This window comes from Plenodomus lingam (genome assembly GCF_022343315.1).
Source record: "Plenodomus lingam strain CAN1 chromosome Unknown contig_3, whole genome shotgun sequence".
Lineage (NCBI taxonomy): Eukaryota > Fungi > Ascomycota > Dothideomycetes > Pleosporales > Leptosphaeriaceae > Plenodomus > Plenodomus lingam.
In genome coordinates this window covers 1,056,106-1,079,224 of record NW_027093944.1, presented here as the reverse complement: position 1 = coordinate 1,079,224, position 23,119 = coordinate 1,056,106, and the positions used below count along the sequence as shown (strand labels likewise).

Below are 23,119 nucleotides of genomic sequence, written 5' to 3'. Positions count from 1 at the left end.
GCTAGATCAGGATCAACCTCGGTGTATGACATACCTACATGCCTCTAGCACCTGTAAACTGCGAAGAATCATCTTCTCTGAGTGGCCATCAACTGTGAGGACTCCCGGATCCTGGCTGTAATACTGCTATGTACGCTCTGCGTCACCCTACCGGAACCTGCTAACCCGAAGCCGTGTTGATTTGATTCCCCAGTGCAACATCGCGTAAAGAATTTCTGTCATCATGAACAGCAAAGCTCATCCTCCATATCTTACCTGAGGGTGCTGGTACGTACCGTAAACATTGCGCGCACGGTGCAGATTAGAGTCGGTTGATGAAATTGATCTCGGCGCCACTTTTAATGTGCAGTCTCTAAAAAAATTGTGAGCGAGATCAATGATGCATGTTTCGCATTTATCCTACGTGAGACATCATGAACTAGAAGCTACCAATTTTGATTAATGCGACTTCCAGATCTGCCTCTGTAAATTGAGCATTTGCGACTCCTACAACCAAGATCAACTATCCATAGGCATGCACTAGAGAGCTTGATCGGTTATTGAAATACCTCCAGTGTATAAGGCTGCCATTTTATGCATATCTCATGTTTGAAAGCGATTAGCTTCCTTGACATTATTAAGTGTCCTGAAGGTCAGTTTTTGCAGTGTATGCTGTCTTCTAAGGAACAAAAATAAAAATACAAATTGCGAGATCAGATTCCTTAGAATTTATAGGAGGCGACGTCTAACAATGGTCATGCTGCTCTTCATCACGCATTGTGACGCTCGACTGCGAGTGAAGTTTTTGTTCCGCGCCGCGACAGTGAAACCTCTGAGCCATATGAACATTGTGCATGCACTTTAAAGTAACAGAATTCGATTCTAATCAAACGGCAAGTCTGTTAAATACTTTTGCAAGAATGACCCCCTTGATCAGCATAACTTGGAGTAAGGAAATCGTTTGGCTGCAAAAGTCAGTGGAGAGACAATGGAGAGTGATCAAGAAGAGACATCAGACTTCGACCAGGAAGAGGCGATGCTCGAATCCCCAGAAGTTTTTCCAAGCAGATTCCCAACAGACAAGTATACTGATGCCATCAAGTTTGTCCAAGATGAGAACTTCAAGGGACGGATGTCACTCGACGCATTCCATACACTGTGGAGTCGTGGCTGCATCGAAGTTGACAAATTTCTAGACCCAGACCTCCGGAACGATATACACACTGTTTTCGCCCGCGAGAGATTCCCCCATCTTAGAGATGATGAATATGACTATATCCGACCAGCTACGACCCTGGCCTCTAGATTCATCCTAGAACGAAACTACTTGGGATTCTGGCTGCGGCTTTGTGCAGGCAGCCCAAGAACTCGAGTAGATCCCAACAAGAAGGGCGAAGAAGTCTACATTGGTGAAGTGGATGGTTTAACGGCCATGAAGACGACGGAAGCACTAAAAGAGATTGCTCAGCACATCACATGGTTCAACATAGACAGTCAGTGGTCGAAGCGCGACCCACGTCGAGTTGCTGAGGTATTCATGGACGCCGATTATCAGAAATGTCAACGATACAAGCTTTTTCACGATGGAGATTCGTGCGGAAGTTGCAGCTATTGTCATTCCCGAAACCGTGGCTTGTGCTGCATCTGCGGATTCCGTCAGTACCGGGAATATGGAAAAGATGAACTGCGAAACGTACATAAAGCTCGTGGGCTGACTGGATATGGCAGAATGTCAAAACGAGAACTCATTGACGCTCTTGAGGCAGATGATGATAATGCTGCCCTGGCTCCGAATCCAGCACCATCTAGTAATGCCGTGGACATCAAAGTGCCTCGCACAAGATTTCACGATATCAGAGTAGGTTTGCATGAAGACATGGTCAAACACATACGAGACCCAAAGCGCGACACATGGACTAGATGCGAAAAACTGCGGTTCCAGTCCGGTCTGGCAGCAACACTAGTACACGAGCTTGCTCATCCATTCTGGTACTTTGCTCAAAAGCGCTGCTGGAGCTGCTTCAACCCCGACCCGCGGCTCTCAGAAACGGAGCCACGGCATCAAAATGATCCCGAAATAGGTGTCTCGTGGGAATACTGGGCGTTTGGAATGCGAACGCCTGACGCAGGCAGGGATCAGAAGCTCACGAATGAAGCGATTCCGAATATATTCCAGCGACATCAATGGAATTACTCATACTCAACTTTAGAAGCTGGCCAAAGCAACGCTTCGCTTGATCTTGTGCAACACAACTTTGTTATACCGTTCGGGTATATCCATAGCTGGTTTCAAGAGTCAACCTGGCGGTCGATTGCTTCAAAAGGTAGGCTAGCTGGACGGCCCAGTTTCAGGAACGCAGTGGTTTTGCGTGCAGAGGCTGTCAAGCTCCGAAAGAGCTCTGAATCACTGCTTAAGTACCATATAGGAACTCGCGCCTGTACTATTGAGCCGTACCGATACGCTGAGCTAGTTGAGAATGGTGGTTTACGGTCGAAAGCACGGCGAGCGTGGATGTATGGTGAGCGATTTGCGACTGCGAAGCAAGCTGATAGACGTCTCAGACAGCTGCTAACAGACCACAATAACCGAAAGAAAGCAATAGCTAAAACATCATCTGAAGCAAACCCGAAGTTGAAAGCGGGAAGAAAGTCATGGGTAATGAAGATGCTGAAAGGGAGCAAGGGAGAAGATGAGCCTGTAGAAAAATAGATGATGAATAGAGATAACAGAAACTTAAAAGGCAAAATTGAACGCGAGGCTATTTGAGGCTTGATGTTGCTAGTAAAGTGATAATTATATACAGTACAAGCCTAGAAGAATTGTCCAAAGCATTCTCCATCTGGATGACAGTTACGTATGAGGTCACTTTCGCATGAAGACTCGTCGGCAAAACCGCGGCCGCTCCGATTGGCCGGCGCCCAAAAAGTCATCATTGCAACCACAACTACTTCACCAAGCCCAGGTCAGTTCCTCCTACGCGCCCCAACAACACATTTCCCATTACCTAGGAACACTCCCAAAAACCGCCAAGATGGTCAAGCTAGAAGAGGTTTTGGATGAGGAGTTCATCCGTGAACAAGAGGGCCCCCACGACGACGACGATTGGGATACCGATTCCGGTACGCCATAAACCACCACACTCTATTCTTCCCACCCAGCCTGATCGCATGATGTTTCTTCTGTGCAGAGGTGCAGAGCTAACCTATACGAATATACAGAATCAGACACATCCTCCATCCACTCCCTCCAACCCGATGAAACCCTCTACGAGCGCATCCTCGCACTCCAAGACATGATCCCCGCCAGCACACGCCGCTCCATCAGCTCAAAAACCAACACGCTGACATCTTGGTTGAAGTCGGGTCTGTTCATGGGCGGCAAGACGCTGTGGGTTGTCAGCACGAGTGCGTTGCTTTTGGGCGTGCCGTGGGCGCTGGCGTACAGCGAGGAGCAGATGATTGTGGAGCAGGAGAGGGCCGAGCTGCAGGCGCAGAGGGCGCAGAATGAGGTACGTTTTTGATTCCGAGATTTTGGGTCATTGGAGAGAGAATGTGTAGAGAGAAGTGGGGGTTCAAAATTCCACGTACTAATGCATCAGTAGTTTATGGCTCCTGGAACACCAGTACCTGGCCAGCCGGTGGGCGCGAAGCCAGCCTTGTGAACTGCTATGTCTCACGATCATTCTGAGGAGATTTGAGATCAATGCGCCCTGGAACTTTATACCCTTTCTGCATGAAAAGGCGAAGTTGGGCGGGGCAACGAAAATGCTGTGTAACGATGTGTACTATATTTCTCGAATACTCTCCGACGGTTTCCTAAATGCACAAATGATATCGAATATTACTAAGGCATCATAACTTTTTTTGTGGAACGTCCACATGCTATGCTACTCTATATTTACAAAAATGCATTTCATCCACCATCAAGCTACACATCACTCCGGCGAGCCAACTGTACTCCGTGAGAGCCGGTCTACCAAAATTTCGTAGCCCATTACACATCAACTATGCGCCTTTTCGAAAACGTGAGATGGATACTGTTGCAAGAGAGGATCTTTTGCAGCGCGCGTGTGATATCCCCTAACCAACCATCCGGATATCGTGTACCATGGGAATAGGTGTATCGCTGACTCGCTCCAATCAAAGGTGGTAATACAGCGTAAAGAGAAGATTTATGGGATTATAGTCGGTACATGAGCGGAGAGTTTTTAAAAGGGAATGGAGGCTGACGAGGCAGCGGCTTGTTCTTGCTGTTCCATGACAGCCTCGTCGGCGGCTTCTATCGCTACGGCAAGACCCAGCTTTGCGGCACTCTATAATACATATTAGTCGCAATCGTGTTTTGGGAGTGAAACATTCAAACATACCTGCTTGTGGTCGATCTCTCCGGAGAAGGTTACACGGATTGGAGGCGCAATCATTTTCTCCAACAAACATGCCACCTTGCCCTGGTTGTCGATCTGTGCCCTGAACGAAGACTGACGGAAGTCGTACTTGGCGCCAATGGTGACATTGCCCTCTTTTTGGGGGCCAGCCATTGGGCCTCCAGGTCCAATTCCGGCGAATGCGAGATTACAGTTGATGCCAGTCTCGACCTTTTCGGTGAGTCTGCGCCAGTAGGAAGCCTCTAGAACACCGCGGTCGGGGATGATCTGTCCGCATGCCATCCAGTCGGCAGTCTTGTATCGAGCCGCATATGAGACGTTCAACTCAGGTGGGTAGGCCATGGCTGCCCGACTCCAGAAGGCGTCAATGCCGAGCGACAGCTTGGAGGTCACGGATTGAAGGTAGCTGGCCATGAGCATGCCAGTGATGCCGCCATCGAGGATCGAAGGATTCACAGCCTTGAGCGAAGCAGAGAAGTCGGCACCAGTGTAGTCGTTCTCGAACGAGACCATGTTGCCCTGTGATGTGAGCTGCACCGCCGTCTTGGTAACGAAGGCAGAGGTCCAACGCCAGTTGAAGCGCCCAGAAAATTGCAGATCATTGTCGAGGTTGCCTTGCATGAATACCTAGCGGGGTCAGCTTGAGAGGGGAGCAACATGAGCTGAAGGACGAACCCTCGAGGAGCCATAGAGAGCCATGTACGAGTAGGGTGGCTGCAGTTGCGATCCCATGGACAGCGAATGTGCGACTTGGAATAGAGGGGCAGCGCTGAAGGCCTTGGTGAGCTCGGCGCGCAGGCCAGAGAAGCTCGAATTGTTCAGGAAGACATCGCGCTGCACCTCCCGAGCGATGCTCTCCACGGTGCCTGGGTTGGCCAGCCCCAATGCCCCTCTCCGATCCTGGAAGGCCGCATATACGTCTTGTAACCGGCCCAAAGGTCCGGTGTGGGTTATGCGTGGATGGGCGAAGACATCGGCCACCGCTTGCTCTTTGGTCGGATTGATTTCTATGGGAGAGGCCATGGCGGGGACGATAAATTTACTTGGCCCTGGAGACTGGCTGGAACCGCACGGGATGGGGAAGAAGCTGGCGGCGTGGGGCGGGAGATGTTGTGATGGCGTCGCAAGGCCTCGTCCTGCCTTGGTGACGATATCGTTGAACCTTTTTTCAAAAACATGGTCACGTGACCTGTCCCCTACGCTAATCCCCGGCCACCGATGATTTTCCGCTATCTATCAACCCATGCGTCGTCCAACATGACATGGCGGCCTGTTGGTAGTCTGCTTTTTGGGACCTTGACTGACTACCTACGACCCACCCCTCCATACATACCCCTCCCCTGGCTCCTCAAACCTTCTTGCGACACTGACCGTCTGTATTGGTCAGGTCTCGGCATCCGCTAGCTACGGAGCTGCACCTTGTGGTCTGACAGTTCTCCGGCCGTCAAGCATACCGTATAATCTACCGGTACCTACACAGGAACAGGATCCCTGGTACCTCCACCTGCCGGAAACGTGACGCATCTTGAACCGCCCCAAAGCAAGCGACTGCGCTTTTCCTTCACATCCAACTTACGTGTCCTTTGCCTTTTCTTTTCCTCGCTTCTTTGCTTTGATTCACTTATTATTGTAGAGCGTTGTAAAGATAATCTGCAAACATGGACACCCTACTGTAAGCGACCGGGCCCCCTCACGCTGCGTGAGAGCAAGGGCATGACCACACCAACAGGCAGCTGACTGGGCAAACAGAACCGCAGAGATATACGCAAACTCTCCCCGCTTCAGGCGGCGGTCGAGTACCTTTGTAGATGCAATTCACGATCTACCCGACAAGGAGGAAATGGCCCCTGCTCAACTGTACAGTACCGAATCTGGCCGACTGTTCCATTCAGGACGGATTGTAATCGCTACCGTTGGTCTTCCAGCCAGAGGTAAAACGCACACCTCTGTTGCTGTGGCTCGCTATTTACGTTGGCTCGGCGTCAAGACTCATGTATTCCATCTGGGAGATTATCGTCGTGCAACTCTTGGGCCAGGCAAGGATGTTCCGGACGACTACTTCTTTTTGAACGCCTCACCGCAGTCTGTGCTACTGCGAAACAAGATTCTGAAGAAATGTCGCGAAGACATTTATCATTTTCTGGAGAATGAAAAGGGACAGGTCGCTATTTACGATGCGGTCAATGCAATGACAGCAGGACGGAGATCGCTCGCAAAAGAATTTGCCAAGAACGGTATCCAGACAGTCTTCATCGAATCACATTGCACTGATGAGCGCATCATCCAGGAAAATGTTCGTCGGGTCAAAATCTCTTCCCCAGACTACCAAGGATGGAAAGACGAGGATGCGGTCCAAGACTATCTGGCGCGAATCAATTCGAGGATACCGCACTACGAAACCATGGAAGAGCCCGATTTGCACTGGATCAAAATGATCAACGCTGGCGAGCGTGTCGTGGTCAATAACTGTGCGTTCGGCTACCTGTCACAGCGGATCGTCTTTTACTTGCTCAATCTACACATCAAGTCGCGGCAGACATACTTTGCGCGTGCTGGTACCACTCGAGAAGAGGACTCGTACAAAGCCGACGCGGATCTGTCACCTCAAGGATACGACTATGCGAAGAAGATGAGCGAAGTGCTGCTGAAGTACCGTGAGGAGGAAAGGCAGAAGATGATTGAATCAGGCGCGCCTGATGCCTCGCTCAAGCCTTTGACAATCTGGACATCTACACGTCGGCGTACTGTACAGACATCCGAACACTTGGCCTCGATGGGCTATCGTGTGAGACAGAGATCGCAGATGAGTCAGATGAATCCAGGTGTATGTGAAAAAATGTCCGAGGCGAAGATTCGGGAAGAATTCCCGGAAGAAGTCAGGAAGCATGAGGCGGATCCGTATCATCATCGGTACCCGCGCGCAGAGGTAAGTGTGCTCAGGATTTGCAGTTGGCATGTGCTAATTCTGTCAAGTCGTACCACGACTTGGCGGTGCGTATGGAGCCAATCATTCTCGAGCTCGAGCGTGAAGAAAACGACCTTCTCATCATCGCGCACGAGTCTGTCCTCCGTGTGCTGTACGGATATCTAATGGCGTGTAATGCAGCCGACATTCCCAAGCTCCAGTTCCCCCGTGACGAAATCATAGAGGTAAGCCGCCGCCCCTTTACACTATGCCCTACTTGCTTGAGCACGCGAAACAAAGCTGACAACGAGAGCAGATCATCCCGTCGAGCTACAACAACGTTGCTAAACGCATCAAGATTCCTAATCTCCCCGAATCCATGGTCCCCGGTAGTCCTGAAGATATTCAAATCCCCGTTCCTCCAAGCGGTGCGGCAAGCCCGCTGCCCTCTGCAGACTCTGGAGCCGCCACCCCACAACAAACATCACAGCAGCCTCTTCAGCTCAAGAAGAACTTTGTCAATCCTTCTGATTGATCGAGTTGGAATTCGTTGACGTGGATGTGGGGGTGAAGAAAGGATTTCTTTCTTTTTTTGTCAGAAAAACGACTACAGGTGAGGAGTATGTTATAGACGCGCGGGATCCACGCATGCATACATGCCGTAGGTTACATTTTGCGGAAACGAGGGATAGACATGAGGAATGAATATGGTTTTGTTTCCCTTTTCCTTTTTCTTTTGGGAGGGTGGGGATAGTGGGTACTGCGACACTTGGCTACAGAATGTGTCGATGTTATCACAATAGACCTTTGCAACATGGAAAATCGAAATTTGACCAACGTGTTGATATTCATATAATCTAGAAATCCAAACAATGGTGATGCATGTAGTTCTTTGCGCGCCAACCCAACGACTGCAGACGAGACTAGACTAGATTGGAGTGGACTAGTTGGCCTGCATTCGTTAGTCTAGCTCACTTCATGTGCACCCAATGTAGTTAGGTAAACCCCAGACGAGCGGGATTTCGCTGTGACGTCTTTGATTCTGGTGGAAGAGTATGGGGGTATGTGTATTACCGCCGCGTGACACGGAGATTTAGATGGTCATTTGGGGGAAGTTTTTCCCTTCTTCTTTGTATCCTTCTCTCTTTTCTTTCTCAAAGGATTCCAGTGTATTTGTACGTATTGACAACACCAGGTTGAGAAATCATTAGGGTCTTTTGGGAAGGTGGGAATCGTTGTACTTGACTGCTACGTGCTGCTTGTACGTGTATCTGGGATTTGTATATATCGATACCAACAAACCTTGGTCTTGGATTCTGAGGATCCCAAACCTCGTCCTTCATACCTATCCACCAAACCAAACCCCAGAAATGGGAAACACACCCTCCACCATGCGCTACCTCGCGCCCGCCTCCTTCCTCTACGACTTCGCACTGCAGCAATATGGCATCTTCAGCAAGCCCAATATGGTGGACATCCACAATCAGAACCTCGCGGCCTTTTCGCCCTATTACGCCTTCATCGGCGCGTTCTTCTTCCCCCAGCAGATCTGCCAGCTCGTGTGGCTGTGGCGGGTGTGGCGGCAGGAGGGGGATGAGGGGGAGTGTGCAATGATGAATCGGTTTGGGTGGGTGTATAGTTTGGGGAATGTTTGTATTGGGAGTATGTGATTTATTTTCTTCTGTTCTGTTCCATGGTCCTACCTACGTTGAGCTTCAGAGAATGAAAAAGGGACAGCGAGCTGACGAGGACAATGATAGCATGGATGTTCTTCTGGAACGCCAACAACCTGCCCGTCGCCAACATCTTTGTCATCATCAACACCGTGGCCCAGCTCGGCTACATCGCCACCCAGCTCGAACCGCTGGACACGGGCTCGACGGCCAATCTGCTCACGCACATTGTCGCAAAGACGTTTGCGGGCATTGGCGTCCTGGACTTGCTGCACAACACGGCTGCGGCGTACTACGTCGGGGTGCCGCCCAGTTCGTTCGTGCAGGTGGCTACGGGGGTCGGGTTCGCGGCTGCGGCGAGCATGAGCGATTGGATCTTTGGCGGGTGTTTGGTGTATGATTTGGTTGCGCTGAGTGTGGGGCAGACGGGCAGTTGGTCGCGGTTGTTGGGGGGATATGCGGCCATGACGGCGGGCATTGTGGCGTGGAGGAATTTCTTCTAGTATGTGTCTGCACGGTTGATTGCATGATGGGCTGTGTGTGGAGATGCGTACTAACCAATCTTGTGTAGTCCAAGGTGGAAGGGGAAGATGGAGGATGGGTATGCCAGGGTTGGAGAGGGTGGGGATTGACACGCAGACGGATAGAGATGGAGGTTCTGGCCGTCTGGAAGTTGTAGGCATGAATGTACCTTTTTTCAGTAGCAAGCCCATTTCTGCTACAGTACGTTGTGTCGTTGTTTGCCAGTCTGTCGTGCTACTCTTCTTCTCTTCCTGACCTGTATGATGCCATCACAGCAGCCCCGCCAATCTGGGTATTCGACGATGCCGCCAGTGACTCGAGGAGGTCAACTGGGGTTTCTGTTGGTGGTTCCTTTCATGTTGTCTGCTGAGAGAGACATGGCCAAGCCAACCCCCCAAAAAAGAAAAGAAGGCAAAAAGAAGGGTCTCCCGATGGCGGAGAGCTGATGGCGGAGGAAAGGAGGGGCAGCCGAAGGAAATGGCGGGGTCGTACAATCTGCAGAGAGAGCGGCTACCGGTACCGGCAGTGTGGAGATGGGCGATCGATGCTTCAATGCCAACATGGAACAAATGGATGGCTACTCTACTAGAGTAGCATGAATATCGCAGATCACATGTTGGTGGTACTCGACGAGTCTGCATACATGCCACCGACACCCTAGAGTACCGCACCAGCAGTGAGTGCTCTGCATCCTGTGCCTGTGCATACCTATCTATCCTCACTCTTCGTCTGGTCTTCCCCGAGTCGCTGGACAAAGACTTCTTCGCTGAAAAGAAACCCCCACACCCAAGCGCGAGCGGCGGCGGATATCAGCTAGTCGGGTCGTTAGCAGTGGCCATGGGCAGATACGGTACCGTAAGCTTCTTATCTATTCTCTCCATGGATCGTTGATGAATGGCCCAGCCACTTTGCCCGCCCACTTCTGCACCCAGTGACAACCCCGTCATGCCTCATCTTAGCCCAGCTTGTCGCGCTTGCTTCGTATCGGGCTTGGACGACCCATTCGTCGCGCATTGCTCGGCCGGCGGAGAGAGAGCTTCTGGGAGAGGGTCTGCGTGATGGCCTGGATGATCGTGGACGGGAAGAGACGCTGTCTTTTGTGTCCTGAGTCGTCGCTGTTGCTTGCATCACTCCTCACCCTACGTCTGACCCTACTTCCTATCCTCTTTCATCTTCTTCACGGCCACGCGTTGTGCGCTTGTGGCTTCTTTTTGGGCTGATCGTACGCTTGCTCTTGATAGCGCGTGCAGCACATCTCGACTTCTTTCCACCCGCCTCGGCTCACCAACGTCAGCGCGCGTCCTGGGCTCACAGACACCCAGCGTCGCCTTTGAGATTTGCATTCGAGTCTCGTTACTTCTGCAACTCTCAATACTGCTCAAGGACACCAGGTTGTTCCCAGGTCAGGGCTGAGACTGTGTCCGCGTGGCTGTACCGAGTCCCTCCGTCTGAGCGTACCACCTGATCACAAAGCAGACCGTAGCTGTATCAGATAAGAGAACGAGTCCCGGAAGCCGACAAACCGCACACTTGCACTTTGCAACAACTACCACTTTCCTCCCAGGTTACACCAAAACCTTTGGTTCCTCTTGCCACGGTGGAGATCTTCCAATCCACACCTCGCACGGGAATCCATGGCAACATGCCACCCTACCTTTCACCTCTGCACATAGCCAAGACTACGATACCGGCCAACTGCGAACCCGCAAACCAATTTCTCTACCACCTTTCGGCTACCTTCCATACCTGCGTACCTACCAATCTCGCCCTCCTCTCTACCCTACTGGGTACATGCAGCATTATTTCCTGGCTCTTCGCCCAGCTCCCGCAAATATACAAGAATCACAAGCTCAAATCCACATCTGGCCTCAGCCCATTCTTCCTCACCGAATGGCTCCTCGGTGACGTGACGAATCTCTTGGGCTGCCTCTTTACAGGGCAAGCATCATGGCAAATCATCATTGCTACCTACTATGTCTTCGTCGACTGTTGCCTTTGCGCGCAGTGGATCTGGTATGAGATGTTGCACCATGGCCGGCCTTTACGTCCGATCTGGGGTCGATGGAGTGCATCTGGAAATGGTGGTACGGGTTTCCCGGGCTCTGGGATGTATCAGGTGCAAGACAGCATGGCCGTGGGCAACAAAGGCAAGACTGTGAGTCCGCCAAAGACGCCGGATAACACCAAAGACAAGAGCGACGCATCGTCGGAGAGTGCAGCACGGAGCGTACCTCGCTCGAGTCCTCTAGGCACGTTCCGCATTCCAAACTTTGCACGCTCGCCCAATCCCGTCAAAGAATCATGGCAAGATACGCCCTCGGGAACATCACCAAACCCCCACGTTCGCCGGGTTGCCACCTCCAGCTCTCCCATGCCTTCCCCCAAGACCATCCTCTACATCACCCTCATGCTTGCCGTCCTCACCAACCCCTCCCTCGCAGCTCCAGTCTCCCCCTTTGCCCCAGCACCCTTGACCTACCACGTCGCCACCATCGCCGCCCCACTCCCAGATTCGCATCTCTCAACGCGCGAGATCCTAGGCAAACTCTTCTCCTGGATGAGCACCTTTCTCTACCTCGGTTCCCGGCTCCCCCAACTCTACAAGAACCAAATCCGCCGTTCCACCGCCGGCCTCTCCCCCGCCCTCTTCGCCGCCGCCTTCTTCGGAAACCTCTTTTACTCCACCTCGCTCCTCACCAATCCCTGCGCCTGGTACGACTTCCAACCCGGCCACGGCCGCGGCTGGGTCGATACCCACGGCAGCGTCCGCAAAGACTGGGTCCTACGCGCCATGCCCTTCTTCCTCGGCGCCGCCGGCGTCCTCATCATGGACGCCGCCGTCGGCCTACAGTTCCTCCATTTCCGCAACCTCCCCGACAGCCAGGAAAGCAGAGGCCGCTCCCGCTCCGACGAAATCATCATCACCCTCGACCAACACGGCAAAATGGTACGCAAGCGCCTTCATTGGCGCCGCGTCAGCGGCTGGATGAGGGGCTGGGCACCTGCTGTCAGTGTCGCAGCTACACCCAGTAGCAGTCGTGCGCCCACGCCCTCGCCGCGCAGTGCCAGTGCCGACAGCTCGACGAGCCGCTCGCATTCGCGCTCAAGACCCGGTTCGAGCGCCAGCGCTGCCATGGGCATTCCCATTAAATCCAATGGGAACGCGGGGTCGGCGCTCGAGGAGGCCAGGGCGCTGTTGGGAACAGGCAGGCATGCTAGTCCGAGGAGTTATGGGGCTGTGGGGAGTCCGAGGTGAGCTGTATGCATGGGACCTTTTTTTTATTGTCGAGGAAGTTGTGATGAAGTTGTGATGAAGTGCTAAGGGTCTTTTTTCTCTTCCTGCTTTTTTTTTGGCAGGATGAAATTGGGAGTTTTGATTGGCTGATTGGGTTTGGTAATGCATGCTGGGCGTTTTTTTTGGTTGTTGTTGTTGTTGTTCGCATTGTATGTTTGGCATTTTTCATTTACCATTTACGATTTACCTACTGTTTTGCCATTTGCCAAGTTCCATCTGGCGGATTTTTTAAGATTGGGGACTTTTGGGTTGTATGTTGCAATGTCATATGGCTCCTATCTAGAGATTGAGTGTCATGTATCATGATGTCAGCATTTAGCATTTAGCATCTAGCATGTAGATGGGATATAACGACTACTACTTCAAGACAGGCTTGGAACTGAGTCTAGGAAATTAAAGGTGCATACTACCATCATATCAATATCAACGAGCACGCTTTTCATCTCTCAAGTTGTCGAGTTCCAAATCACTATACACGACTACCAACATTTACAATAACAATCCCGGGTATCACGTTGCACACATCCCTCTCCCTCCCCCAAACCCCTCAATACCGCCTCCCAACCTCCAGCCCCAGATTCTCATCAGGATTAGCAAAGCCACGCGCCCTAGGCGTAGATTTGCCTGCGACATCCTGAGGCGCCTCACCCTTGTACTCCCAGCCACCATCCTGGACAAAGAAGTCAACCTCATCAATAATATCCCAGAGAATATCTTCCGCAATTTGTTCCTTGTAGCGCTGAGAAATGGGGCGGAGCATGCGGCCTTGCGGGGTGGAAGGTTGGATATTTGCAACATCATCACCATCATGATGGGCACGCAGTTCCTCGGGCGGACACCAAAAGTCCGGACCGAAATTGACCTGGGCCTGGCCGCCGTTGAAGAGCGAAATGGCCGGGAAGTAACCGACCATGCCATCGTCGAAGCCTGGTCGCGCGCCTGCCTTGACAGCTTCGACAGAGGGTACGCTCGCGGGTGGGAGAAAGGCAAGGAGGTTTTCAAACGCGATGCCGACTTCCTGTCCGTTCTTGTAGACCTTGATGCACGAGTGCGGCAGGCTTCGTACGCTGACGTCTTCGTGGTTGGGGCTCGGGTGGATCTTGGGTACGGGACCGCGGTCGTGGTAGGCTTCTACTGTTTTGGTGACTTGGTAGTCGAGTTGTTCAAAGTAAAAGTTTCCTTTGTAGGGGACGGGGATGCGGTCACGGATGATGTCGATGGGGCGGTCAAAGGGGTCCTGGTTGCTGGCTGTGTCGAAGCCGTCGCCGAGGTCTACGGCTGGGTTGTAGATGCCCTCGACGACTTTGCGGTGCATGGAGAGGGAGGGGAGCTGGATTTCCAACCCAATCACGTCGCCTTCTTGGACATGTTGGTCGGTAATGTATTCGACGGGCATGGGCTTGCCGTGGGGTGGCCGTGCCTTCATGTGTTTGCTCTTGGCGCCTTTGGGCAGTGGTTTGAAGATCTTGGAGGCCCGCGAGCGGTGCTGTGCTTCGAAACGGGCGTCGGTGATACCGTAGCTGTAGCCGTCGAAGCCTACAGGGCCATCCAGAGGTGCTTCGCGACGTGCCCAGCCCATGCGTACGTGTGGGCCGGGCCTTGTCTCGCCGGTGCGTGGATCAATGGGGTCTTTGGGTCCGTCAGCGGGGATGCCTTTGAGGATCTTGACTTCGTAGTACAGTCGGCCCTCCCGCGCGACAACGTTGCCGCGGCCCATGCGCCAGCCTTTCTCCTGTGTGACAATGGTTGCGCTGTCGTCAAAGTAGAACCAGCGGTCCGAGTCTTCGTGGCTCATCTTGGGGCCGTAGGGACGGGCGTCGGATTGGCGGTAGTATTGTTTGTGTCGGAAAAGAGGGTCGGCGACGCAGTGGGTGTACTTGTAGCCCTTTTTGTTCCACGCAATGTCATGAGGCTTCTTGAGTTCCGTCTTGCCATCGGCCGTGTAGAGTGGAAGGGGCTCGTGTGGTAGCAATATACTGTCCTTGGGTGGCTCGTAGTCGGAAGCTCTGGGCTCAGGAATCGAGTATCGCATGGGCGAGTCCGCCAAAGGCCGCTCCTTGTTTACTTTAGGCGCCGGTGTGCTTTGACGAGTGCTTGCTGATGCTTCACGCTTCTTGAGCGTCTCGCGCTTTTCCCGCTGCTCACGCGGTGGTGCTCGCGGCGGTCTTGCACGCGTCGCTCCATCAGGGTTCAGTGGGGAGGAGATGGCGGGCGCATGATCTTCCTCGAGTGGACGGCGCATGGCTGGGGGCCCCAGTGTCGGCGTGTTGGGGCGGGAATGGGGCTGTGGTTCAGCCATGGTCTCTTTCTTCGTTTGCTGTTCAAAATCTCCTGTGTTTGAATAGTTGATTCTGGAAGCAGGAAGCCTCATGGATGGGATTTCCTGGGAAGTCGCGAAGTCGCGCCTTGCATACAGCGATCATCTGCAGCTGCTAAGTTACCGTACGGCGGGCCGTTTGTGCGCGGGAGACACCCCACTACTTTTTTTGTTCCCGTCCAGTGGACTCGTACCGGTACTACTGACTTTGAACTTTTTGTATATTCGAGACGACACGACTACAGCACACTGTACGCCAAAATATACGGCAAGACTCGCGAGGAAATTGTAGCGAATCTGCGCCTCCTTTTTCACACTCGACATCTCCTCGCATTTCACAGTACCACACGACCACAACGATGCCCAAGGCCCCAAAATCGCCTGGCGCGCGCGATCAGCGTCATAACCCTCTGGCAGAGGAATATGCGCCCTCGGATCCTTTCAAAAGCAAACCTGCGAAGCGACAGAAGCGCAACAAGGAAGACAGATCTGAGGAACAAAATTTTGTCGATTCAAAGAGCTCGCGCAAGATCCTAGACATTGGCCGAGAACTGGAAGAAGAGGATGAGAGGGAGAATCAGAGCAGGCGACCAAAGGAGCCCAATGCTGCCTTTGATTTCGAGTCACGCATGGGCGAGGATGATGTGGCCGGAGAAGAGATGGAGCGATTGGAAGATGACGAGGAGGGGTGGGGTGAAGACGACGAGGAAGTTGAGGAAGTTGAGATCGATGCGAATGACCTCGAAGCATGGAACAAATTCATCCCCACAGACGACAACCCCATAGTCTGGCCGGGCGAGGAAGCACAACCACAAGGTCCTGGCACAGATCTAGCTGCCCTCATCCTCAAGAAGATTGCTGCACACGAGGCCGGAGGTGGCCAAGTACAACATCCAGAGATTCAAGGCGGTGGTGCTCCAGAGGATGCGATAGAGCTGCCTGCAAAGGTGGTTGAAGGTACAATGCACTACTCATTCGGCGGCAATACCTCGAAACTAACAGTCCACAGTCTACTCAAAAGTTGGTCTCATCATGAGCCGCTACAAATCCGGCAAACTCCCCAAGCCCTTCAAGATCCTCCCCACCCTCCCAGCCTGGGAGACTCTCATCGCGATCACACACCCAGAGAACTGGACTCCAAATGCCATGTTCGCCGCAACACGCATCTTCATCTCTGGGAAACCACAGACGGCGCAAATCTTCCTCAACACCATTTTACTACCCTGCGTGCAAGAAAATATCCAAGATACCCACAAGTTAAACGTACACTTGTACAACGCACTGAAAAAGGCCCTCTATAAGCCCAGCGCCTTCTTCAAGGGTGTTGTGTTCCCCATGCTAACAGAAGGATCATGTACGCAACGCGATGCCGTGATCGTCGCGTCTGTCGTAGCCAAAGTCTCGGTCCCAGTCCTGCACTCCGCCGCCGCCCTGCACCGTCTCTGTGAAATCGCAGCCGAGCAAATGTCTTCTGACCCCGACGCCGCAGGGCCCTGCAATATCTTCATCAAGACACTGCTCGAGAAGAAGTACGCACTCCCGTACAAAGTCATTGATGCACTAGTCTTCCACTTTTTGCGCTTCAGGGCCGTAGGCACAGGACAGGATGCCATGGATATGGATGGTGCGGGTGCGGGGGATCTAGCACATGCGGGGAAGTTACCGGTGATTTGGCATCAGTGTCTTTTGGCGTTTGCGCAGAGGTATAGGAATGACATCACGGAGGATCAGAGGGAGGCCCTTCTCGACCTTCTCTTGACAAGAGGACATAAGAGCATCAGCCCCGAGGTGAGGAGAGAGTTGCTAGAGGGAAGGGGGAGGGGCGTTATGATTGAGCCGTCTGCTGTGGGGATGGATGGTGATGATACCATGATCATGGCCGTGGATGGATAGAAAGAAGTACTTTTGTTTTGTCTTGTTTTCAGGTGTTGAGTGCCTGGGAAAACGATGAGGAAGGCTACGAATTCATGTACTTTGTATGCCGTGATCTTGGTTGCAGTCTTTGCTACCCATCATCACTCTATTTCACGCACCATGCTTGCCAATTCCATGCTAGAATCATTTCTCCGTGCCCCATCAGCACACCGCACAGTATGTTTAGTACAGCTACAAAGTGTTCCCAACGTCATCCCATCAATCTATAGACAGAGGAAAAAGGATTTCGAATATCGGAGATGAATCGGAGATGCGTCGCCGATTGATCGGTATACAGCGAGTTTAGAGCGAGAACATGCCGCTGCGGATCCGAGTCGACTTGGAATTAGGGCTGTCTGGCTGAGAGAGAGTTTGGCATTGGGTGTTGTGCATCACTTTGGTTTTGGGAAAGGGCTGGGATTTTGCTTTTAGAGAGTGGCGGGCTGTTGGTTGTGAGTGGTGGGTTGGGTTGATGAGTGTGAGTGTTCAGGTGTATCATGTCTTTTGCCAAGGCTGTGAATGCCATGCCCTTCCTCGTAACCCAAGATAGGTAGGCCGAGGGAGCTAGTGGGAATGAGTCTGACAATTAAATGCATGTGCTAAAGAGTAAGAAAAGCCCAACGCTACTTGAACGATCTGTGTCATGAAATGGAGTCTAGAACGCATGTGCACTTTGCTGGATAGTTGTAGCATTGGGCACAAAACGTTCTGGTGCATTGGACAGGGCACCATGCGGGCTGTCAAGTGTCGTCTATAGTACCCATTCGTGAGCCCTGTGTGGTCGTGCGTTCAAGGACAGGACAGCTCGACACGCACGGCTCAAGGGATGTGCCAAAGCCAGAACGACTCCCTTTTACCCTTCCGTCGCCTGGTGTCCGGGTTTCTGAGGCTCTGCTGGGACTCGCTACCGGCGCCGAGCCGACGGAGTCAGAGGCAAGGCATGGCACAGAGGGCTAGACAGTCACACTTGTTTGTGTAAAAGAAATGACCATGGGTATAGGGGGGAAGTGTAGAGTACGTAGTCGTTGTGACTGTCGACTACTGGTATGCGGCATGAAAGTCTGTGATGGGCGTGGGAGGGAGGAACATGTCCATTTCCAAGACAATGCCTTCCCCCCCCCCCCTCTCTCTTTTCAACCTGCCTTGGAAATGACGTGTGGGGAGTGCGGCTCACCCATCAACGTTTGAAGCTGAACCGCACAAGCATAGGCTCTCTTGTTGCAAAAAAAATGGCAGACGTGCTTTGATTGGAAAAAGGCTTATCTGTGGCGCAAATTGGCATCCCTGTTGTGCGCATTGATGGAGTGGGTGCGGGAGTGCTGGGCGAGCACTGTTCGTCATCGCAAGGAAAAAGTTCATCAGCTCCGGGACGCCGACGCGACGACTCCTCAACACCTTCTGTCCGCACTCAGCACTGCCTCTCTCTTTCACCCCCCCCCCCCCCTTCCCCTCCCTTCAATCGTTGATTAAATCTGCCATTGCGCCTGTGAAGCCAGCTGCCACAGCTTCCCACACACCCAATGGCTCCTACCATGCGGCCTCTTGCTGCTGCCAACATGCTGTCACAGGTCCAGCTGGCTGGACGCAGGGCCTACACCTCGCAGCGGCCTTCCCTCATGGCCAAGCGCGCACAATGGACCCCGCGGCCAGCACAGTCGAACATTGTCCTGCGCCAAACCATCCGCCAGCAGTCGACGGGGCCTTCGCCAAAGCCCAAACGTTTCCGCCTCCTGCGCTGGACATGGCGCTTCACTTACCTCTCAGCCATCGCCGGCCTGGGCTACGTTGGATATGGCATCTACGAGTCGCGCAACCCAGCAGACCAGCCGCCACCCGACCCAAGCAAGAAGACGCTCGTGGTTCTTGGTGAGTAAGCCCGTGGGACAGGGACAGTGCGTGCGTGCAGCATCGGGGCCATCAAGCTGACAGGCTACAAAGGTACCGGCTGGGGATCCGTCTCCCTGCTGAAGAAACTCGACACGGAAAACTACAACGTCATTGTCGTCTCGCCACGCAACTACTTTTTATTCACTCCCCTTTTGCCATCATGTACGGTTGGCACCATCGAGCACCGCTCCGTCATGGAACCCATTCGCAACTTCCTGCGCCACAAGAAGGCCAGTGTCACATACTACGAAGCCGAGGCCACCAAGATCGACTACGAGAAAAAGGTCGTCTACATCAGCGACGACTCGGATATCAAGGGTGACCTTTCCAAGAACGAGGTTCCCTTTGACATGCTGGTCGTGGGCGTGGGTGCCGAGAATGCGACCTTTGGTGAGTTGGAGACCAAAGAACATGGATAGACTGAAGTCGACTAACAAAACCTAGGCATTCCCGGTGTCAAGGAGCACGGCCTTTTCTTAAAAGAGGTTGGCGACGCCCAGCGCATCCGAAACCGCATCATGGACTGCTGCGAGACGGCTACCTTCAAAGACCAATCGGAGGAGGAGAAGAAGCGTTTGCTACACATGGTCGTTGTGGGCGGAGGCCCCACTGGTGTTGAGTTCGCCGGTGAGCTCCAAGATTTTTTCCACTCCGACTTGAAGAAGTGGCTCCCCGAGATCCAGAACGACTTCAAGGTCACCCTGGTCGAGGCTCTGCCCAACGTTCTGCCCATGTTCTCCAAGCAGTTGATTGACTACACCGAAAAGACCTTCAAGGAGGAAACCATCACCATTCGCACAAAGACCATGGTCAAGAACGTGACAGAAAAGTACATCGAGGCCGAATCAGCGGGCCCCGATGGCAAAAAGCAGGTCGAGAGGATCCCCTACGGTCTTCTCGTCTGGGCCACAGGTAACGCACTCCGACCAATCGTCAAGGACCTCATCAACCAGATCCCCGCACAAAAGGACTCCCGCCGCGGTCTTGCTGTCAACGAGTACCTCGTTGTCAAGGGTACCGAAAATGTCTGGGCTGTTGGTGACTGCGCTGTTGCCAACTACGCCCCCACCGCCCAGGTCGCCGCCCAGGAAGGTGCCTTCCTCGCTCGCATGTTCAATCAGATGGCCAAAACCGAGGCCATTGAGACTGAGCTCAAGGAGCTGTCAGTTGCTCAGGAGAAGGCACCCGATAAGGAGGCTCGTGACAAGGTCTTTGCCGAGATCAAGTCGTTGCAGCAAAGGCTGCGAAGAGTCAAACAGCTTGGACCTTTCGAGTACTCCCACCAGGGTTCGCTCGCCTACATTGGATCTGACAAGGCCGTTGCCGATATCTCATGGTTCGCTGGAAACATTGCCAGCGGAGGCACGATTACCTACATTTTCTGGCGAAGCGCCTATCTCAGCATGTGCTTCAGCACCCGCAACAGGATCTTGGTCCTTCTCGACTGGATGAAGGCCAAGGCTTTCGGTCGCGATGTGTCCCGTGTTTAGACGCCACCCCCCTGTCTTTTCACTCCTTTGTCAAGATATTCCCAAAAGTTCGACTCGTCAAAGCAAAGTCCCATGGAAACGCACCTTCCCGTCGTCTTTTGAATGACCTGTTTGTGACACTCTTTCCTTCGCTTCTGTGCGAATTCCCCGCACACCCTCTTGTATAACTGTAATGCACTTGTTAGCAGGAACTTGATCTGAGACACGAGTGCTCTCTGGGCTGGTCGAGCTTGGCGTTTGGCGGCCTTTGATAAGCGGTTTGCGTCGTTCGATAGACTTCTGAGTTTTAAACCGTATGTATGCTTCGAAGCGAGATATAGGGAGAAATGAAATGGTGGATTACTGGTTATCGAGATGACTATGGCCGATTTGCCAAGATGCTGCGTCTTGTTCGAGCGTGGCTTGGGTTTGTGCGAGAGCTTTTGTACATCATTGTTTTTTTCCGTACATGATGCACAATTTTTTTTTCTCCCTGCGCTGATTCCCTGAAGTACTTCTTAGTACAGACGAGTTTGCAGTGTCCCTCGCCCTACGCTCAGTTGTACGGTAGGACGCGTAGTTCATGATGTGTACGACGGCCGATTTCGGACTGTACTTGTAACTTGACCAACTTGTCGGGGATAACCACGCCACGTACGTTAGAACACAGTGACGTCTCACAACATTCGTTAGAATAAGAATTGATCTGACGAAACGGAATCCTTGTCATCAAATTACTACTCCACAGCTTTATACGGCAATTCCGTTGGTCTATTGATGAGTTGCACTTGAGACCTGTTGGCGCGGAGTTAAGTTAAACATTTGCTTAATGCGTAGTTACCGGTACTAGCTCCATGTATCCTGGACGTCGTTGATCCCGCGCCCTACACTTTCTCACTTCTTTTCCTAGAATCGGAACCGTGGGTAGACGGATAGACAGCAGGAAAGTTACATATCTTGTGAATAGACCGTCTTCTTTTCGTCAAAACATTATCCTACACTTTTCAGTCTTTCCATTACCCCGCCATGGATTCTTCACAGTTTCGCGACGCAGCCAAGAGTGCTATTGAAGAGAGTGAGTTTTATAGAAGCCCTAAATGGTACTTTTTATTGACGATTTTATAGTTGCAAACTACTACGACACATTAGAGGAACGCCCGGTGCTTCCATCAGTCGCACCAGGCTATTTACGTCCACTCATCCCATCTTCTGTCCCTGAAGAGGGTGAATCATGGGAGACGATCCAGGCCGATATCGATCGTGTCATCATGCCCGGACTAACGCACTGGCAATCACCGAAATTCATGGCTTTCTTCCCATGTAATTCGTCCTACCCAGCCATGTTGGGTGACATGTACAGTGGCGCTTTCAATGCTGCTGCTTTCAATTGGGTCTGCTCACCTGCCATTACCGAATTGGAAACTGTCATGATGGACTGGGTGGCCAAGTTGCTTGCCCTTCCGAAGGAATTTCTGAGCGACGGGGAAGGAGGCGGAATCATCCAGGGTACGGCGAGCGAGGTTGTGGTCACAGCGGTCGTCGCGGCGCGAGAGAGAATGGTGAGAAGGAAACTCGGGGGTGCACCGGAGAGCGAGGAGCAGATGGACCGCGCAGCAGATATCCGCGGGAAACTCGTCGCTCTGGGATCAGAGCATGCCCATTCGAGTACCCAGAAGGCTGCCATGGTCGCAGGAACACGTTTCCGCACCGTTCCTGCGCCAAAAGAAACTGGTTTCTCTGTCACCGCGGCCGCCCTCCGCAAAACCGTTGAGGAGTGTCGTGCCAAAGGCCTCGAGCCATTTTACTTCACTGCTACACTAGGCAGCACAGGGACCTGCGCAGTAGACGACCTCGAGGGCATCGCCGAACTCTCCAAAGAATACCCAGACCTATGGATCCACGTCGACGCAGCATATGCTGGCTCTGCGCTCATCTGTCCAGAGTACCAACACCTCTGCCCGCCCCTCGCCGCATTCGACTCCTTCAACTTCAACCTCCACAAATGGCTCCTCGTCAACTTCGACTGCTCCGCCTTCTACATCAAGCGCAGAAAAGACCTCATCGACACCTACAGCATCACACCCACCTACCTCCGCAACCCCCACTCCGACAAAGGCATGGTCACCGACTACCGCGACTGGCAAATCCCCCTCGGCCGCCGCTTCCGCAGCCTCAAAGTCTGGTTCGTACTCCGCTCCTACGGCGCCCACGGACTCCGCACTTTCATCCGCTCACATATCCAACTCGGCACCTACTTTGCCTCCTTGCTGCATTCCCGCCCAGACATCTTCAGCATCACCACCGCTCCCGCCTTTGGCCTCACTACTTTCCAAATCAAACCCAGGACCCCCACTGCCGCATCGACGGCCAAGGCCAACGAGCCGGACCCACGACACGAGGCGTATGCGAATGACTTTTTGCCCAATGCAGAGGCGCAGTATTTGGAAAATGTGAATGCGAAGACCAAGGAGGTGTATGAGCGGATTAACGAGGGCAGGGAGTTCTTCTTGACGAGCACGGTTGTGGGCGGCTTGTATGTCATTAGGGTGGTTAGTGCGACGTTGAAGAGTGAGGAGAGGTATATGAAGGCTGTGTTTGAAGCGCTTGTGGAGGCTGCGGAGGGGCGGCGTGTAGGGTAGAGGGGGAGTTGGGCTCAGGCTGAGTTGTGGAGGGAGATATAGGGCTGTGTGTGGTTTATCAGATAGAAGTAAGACGATCAACAATCAGATGGGTGGAATTCTTACATCAGAGTATACCGTTGTATAATTGTGCT

The 23,119-nt window shown here is 52.7% G+C and overlaps 10 protein-coding genes across 10 annotated transcripts; 8 read left to right on the top strand and 2 right to left on the bottom strand.

Annotated features, from left to right (window-relative positions):
* Positions 1-967: 967 nt before the first annotated feature.
* IAQ61_007757 (uncharacterized protein) lies at positions 968-2,689 on the top strand (the record flags this gene model as incomplete). Its single annotated transcript, XM_066097722.1, has 1 exon — positions 968-2,689. One exon carries the CDS (start codon positions 968-970, stop codon positions 2,687-2,689), a length of 1,722 nt encoding a protein of 573 aa, XP_065952219.1.
* A 322-nt stretch (positions 2,690-3,011) lies between these two features.
* On the top strand, positions 3,012-3,500 carry IAQ61_007756 (uncharacterized protein; the record flags this gene model as incomplete). The annotated part of the gene is made up of 2 exons (XM_003842050.2): positions 3,012-3,099; positions 3,199-3,500. 2 exons carry the CDS (start codon positions 3,012-3,014, stop codon positions 3,498-3,500), a joined length of 390 nt encoding a protein of 129 aa, XP_003842098.2.
* Positions 3,501-3,836: 336 nt separating this feature from the next.
* Positions 3,837-5,492, bottom strand: IAQ61_007755 (uncharacterized protein). Its single transcript, XM_003842051.2, has 3 exons — positions 5,040-5,492; positions 4,347-4,991; positions 3,837-4,292 (listed from the first exon to the last, which is right to left on the bottom strand). The coding sequence occupies exons 1-3, from the start codon at positions 5,385-5,387 to the stop codon at positions 4,188-4,190; spliced, it is 1,098 nt and encodes a 365-aa protein (XP_003842099.1). The 5' UTR covers positions 5,388-5,492; the 3' UTR covers positions 3,837-4,187.
* A 122-nt stretch (positions 5,493-5,614) lies between these two features.
* On the top strand, positions 5,615-8,003 carry IAQ61_007754 (uncharacterized protein). The gene is made up of 4 exons (XM_003842052.2): positions 5,615-6,036; positions 6,114-7,290; positions 7,338-7,514; positions 7,586-8,003. Exons 1-4 carry the CDS (start codon positions 6,023-6,025, stop codon positions 7,802-7,804), a joined length of 1,587 nt encoding a protein of 528 aa, XP_003842100.1. The 5' UTR covers positions 5,615-6,022; the 3' UTR covers positions 7,805-8,003.
* Positions 8,004-8,428: 425 nt separating this feature from the next.
* Positions 8,429-9,445, top strand: IAQ61_007753 (uncharacterized protein; the record flags this gene model as incomplete). Its single annotated transcript, XM_066097721.1, has 2 exons — positions 8,429-8,931; positions 9,030-9,445. The coding sequence occupies exons 1-2, from the start codon at positions 8,640-8,642 to the stop codon at positions 9,443-9,445; spliced, it is 708 nt and encodes a 235-aa protein (XP_065952218.1). The 5' UTR covers positions 8,429-8,639.
* Positions 9,446-10,301: 856 nt separating this feature from the next.
* IAQ61_007752 (uncharacterized protein) lies at positions 10,302-12,720 on the top strand (the record flags this gene model as incomplete). The annotated part of the gene is made up of 3 exons (XM_066097720.1): positions 10,302-10,314; positions 10,706-10,895; positions 10,962-12,720. 3 exons carry the CDS (start codon positions 10,302-10,304, stop codon positions 12,718-12,720), a joined length of 1,962 nt encoding a protein of 653 aa, XP_065952217.1.
* Positions 12,721-13,306: 586 nt separating this feature from the next.
* On the bottom strand, positions 13,307-15,130 carry IAQ61_007751 (uncharacterized protein; the record flags this gene model as incomplete). Its single annotated transcript, XM_003842055.2, has 1 exon — positions 13,307-15,130. One exon carries the CDS (start codon positions 15,128-15,130, stop codon positions 13,307-13,309), a length of 1,824 nt encoding a protein of 607 aa, XP_003842103.2.
* Positions 15,131-15,194: 64 nt separating this feature from the next.
* IAQ61_007750 (uncharacterized protein) lies at positions 15,195-18,056 on the top strand. Its single transcript, XM_003842056.2, has 2 exons — positions 15,195-16,033; positions 16,086-18,056. The coding sequence occupies exons 1-2, from the start codon at positions 15,436-15,438 to the stop codon at positions 16,967-16,969; spliced, it is 1,482 nt and encodes a 493-aa protein (XP_003842104.2). The 5' UTR covers positions 15,195-15,435; the 3' UTR covers positions 16,970-18,056.
* A 308-nt stretch (positions 18,057-18,364) lies between these two features.
* Positions 18,365-21,078, top strand: NDH2 (External alternative NADH-ubiquinone oxidoreductase mitochondrial). Its single transcript, XM_003842058.2, has 3 exons — positions 18,365-18,856; positions 18,929-19,267; positions 19,322-21,078. The coding sequence occupies exons 1-3, from the start codon at positions 18,511-18,513 to the stop codon at positions 20,365-20,367; spliced, it is 1,731 nt and encodes a 576-aa protein (XP_003842106.1). The 5' UTR covers positions 18,365-18,510; the 3' UTR covers positions 20,368-21,078.
* IAQ61_007748 (uncharacterized protein) lies at positions 21,079-22,985 on the top strand (the record flags this gene model as incomplete). The annotated part of the gene is made up of 2 exons (XM_003842059.2): positions 21,079-21,421; positions 21,472-22,985. Exons 1-2 carry the CDS (start codon positions 21,373-21,375, stop codon positions 22,983-22,985), a joined length of 1,563 nt encoding a protein of 520 aa, XP_003842107.1. The 5' UTR covers positions 21,079-21,372.
* Positions 22,986-23,119: the final 134 nt, after the last annotated feature.